This window comes from Diospyros lotus, chloroplast (assembly GCF_014633365.1).
Source record: "Diospyros lotus chloroplast, complete genome".
Classification (NCBI taxonomy): Eukaryota; Viridiplantae; Streptophyta; class Magnoliopsida; order Ericales; family Ebenaceae; genus Diospyros; species Diospyros lotus.
In genome coordinates, this window is record NC_030786.1 from 30,001 (window position 1) to 32,500 (window position 2,500).

General features: G+C 34.4%; 2 protein-coding genes and 3 non-coding genes across 5 annotated transcripts in view; 1 reads left to right on the forward strand and 4 right to left on the reverse strand. All coding sequences in view use genetic code 11, as the record gives it.

The window, feature by feature from the left end:
• The window catches only part of petN (cytochrome b6/f complex subunit VIII), a 96-nt gene extending 53 nt beyond the window's left edge, over positions 1–43 (forward strand). The window contains exon 1 of the mRNA in view: positions 1–43. This exon is cut by the window's left edge and continues 53 nt beyond it. Within this exon, the coding sequence (YP_009272154.1) occupies positions 1–43 (43 nt within the window).
• Positions 44–1,156: 1,113 nt separating this feature from the next.
• Positions 1,157–1,261, reverse strand: psbM (photosystem II protein M). The gene has a single exon. The coding sequence runs from the start codon at positions 1,259–1,261 to the stop codon at positions 1,157–1,159; it is 105 nt and encodes a 34-aa protein (YP_009272155.1).
• Positions 1,262–1,964: 703 nt separating this feature from the next.
• trnD-GUC lies at positions 1,965–2,038 on the reverse strand. The gene has a single exon. It is a non-coding gene; the product is annotated as a tRNA-Asp (tRNA).
• Positions 2,039–2,143: 105 nt separating this feature from the next.
• On the reverse strand, positions 2,144–2,227 carry trnY-GUA. Its single transcript has one exon. It is a non-coding gene; the product is annotated as a tRNA-Tyr (tRNA).
• Positions 2,228–2,287: 60 nt separating this feature from the next.
• Positions 2,288–2,360, reverse strand: trnE-UUC. Its single transcript has one exon. It is a non-coding gene; the product is annotated as a tRNA-Glu (tRNA).
• Between the last annotated feature and the right edge of the window lie 140 nt (positions 2,361–2,500).

Below are 2,500 nucleotides of genomic sequence, written 5' to 3' on the forward strand. Positions count from 1 at the left end.
ATTTTCTCTTTCACTCGTAGTATGGGGAAGAAGTGGACTCTAGAGGTACTACTAATTGAGTTGAGGAATCAACAAACTGTATTAATTGTTTTTTAGATCGTTCTGCAAAGCGTTTTTAACGATTTAAACTAAAAAAAAATATCTTCTTCCATTGGATTCTAGTAGAGTTAATGTATAGTATGAATAATACTCTTTCAATCAAAGAGATATTTCAATGATTCTCATGTTTGTATTTCGAAGGAAAGGGGATATAGATGATAGGAAATTTATTCCAATCAAATTTTTCCTAAATTTTCTATTTCAACGAATGGGCTATTATCAGAATTATAGATAGACAATGAAAAAGACCGGACCCCTTTTATTTTATTTGTTTTTTATTTCTTTCCCTTCTTACTCTTCAAAGAAGAAGTCGTTCTGTTAAGCGTATACACACTTTCTATGAGAAACAATATAGAAATAGGGGTTGTCTAACGAGATACTATGTATAATAAGATCTTGCCTTGGGAGAGTCACATAGTGTGCATTTACCGCTTGTTTTATTATTTTAGAAATTGGATTTATGCTTTAACGACTCATTTCATATCATGGTTCAAGCGTTAAAAATCGGGAAGGCTTACTATTCTTTTTCAAAATTCGAAGAAGTTCCCATAGAACTCCTGTCAATAGCTCAATCAATTACTTCTTCGGAATGATAAACTAAAAACCTACTTGATTTTAGTAATCAATTTTCCTTCATTGATTTGATTATTTCAATAGATACGGGATTCATATTGGAAATAATAAGAAATCTAAGAATTAGAACCATAAGAGTAAAAGTTCTCTTTCGATTATTTCAGATTGATTGGAACAAGTAGCAAAGAAATAGAATGGGGTGCTATGTACATTCCATATAAGGAATTGATATTTCCATATATGAAAATAATATAGAGTATAACTCTATACACTGTTTTAGACACTGTACAACTTTATATGCTACAAATAGTATGGTAGAAAGAAAGATTCATATATTTCTTTCTTTCTACCATACTATCGGATCACATAGAATACTGCCGATTCTAGCCCGCTCATTTCATTTAAGACGCGAAATTTGAATCCTTTTCATTTTATTTCTTCAATCATTGATAAGAACTCAGAAGTCAAGTTTTATTCAAATTAATTAATCATTTTGACTGACTGTTTTTACGTAAATGATAAGTAGAAAAGCAGTAGGAACTAGAATGAACAGTGCAGTAGCAATAAATGCAAGAATATTTACTTCCATAATCTCATCGTTTTTTTACTTGACAATAACTCGGGATTTAATCCCATAGAGATAAAAAAAATCTTTCGCCCGTAAATTCAATGCAATGGATGAATTACCTCTCGATGATATCGAATCGGATCAATATCATGAATAACAATATCTGAGCTATCAAATCAATTCATCGTCGCGAATTGAATAGTATACCATAGGAAGATCTTTTATCCATACCGAATCCAAAACAAAATTGGGTTCCTGATCCAATCCAGAATTCTTTTATTTATCATTCTTTTCCGTTCTTTCTTTTCTATAACCTAATAACCTACCCTACGCCTTCTTTGCATCATCATCAGATGATGTATCATCTGACCACCGTTCCACTTCCATTAGTCACAAACCCAAATAAACAATAAAAATAGAAGTGAAATGGAAAAAGAAAGAAGTTAAGTTCTAAATTCCGTTTTTTAATGATCGAATTTTGTTGGAAGACAAAGAAGAAAGAAGTATGATAAAGATGAATCCCGGTAAAAAAGAACTAATATTCTATCAATTGTCGTTCTCCCAGCAATCGATATTAGTTGAAGTAATGGAAATTTTCTATTATTTGTTTGATGCGAAAGAAAAAAGAAAAAAAGATTCCCCTTGGGAATGAAATCCTGTCCTGCCCCCTGTCCCACCTTTCACAGAAAAGAGAGAGTTGAATTGATGTATTTATTAGATCCGTCGGGACTGACGGGGCTCGAACCCGCAGCTTCCGCCTTGACAGGGCGGTGCTCTAACCAATTGAACTACAATCCCAGGGAAATAAGGGATATAGCAGAAAATATGATCTTTTTTATTCCTCCGTCAGGTATTCCAGAAGGACAAGGGGTTCTACAATCTCATGGTAGATTGGCGAATTATTGGGCCGAGCTGGATTTGAACCAGCGTAGACATGTTGTCAACGAATTTACAGTCCGTCCCCATTAACCGCTCGGGCATCGACCCCAGGAAGAATCCCGTTTCGACTTATTGAAAATCCATGATCAACTTCCTTTCGTAGTACCCTACCCCCAGGGGAAGTCGAATCCCCGCTGCCTCCTTGAAAGAGAGATGTCCTGAACCACTAGACGATGGGGGCACACTTGCCCGACCGCCATCATACTATGCTCATAGTATGATCAGTTTTTTGAAATTGTCAATATAATGGAATGGTATGATTAGATCCAAGGTTTCTTTCCATTTTTCATGATTTCATCAAATTTTTTGCTTCGTTATTCA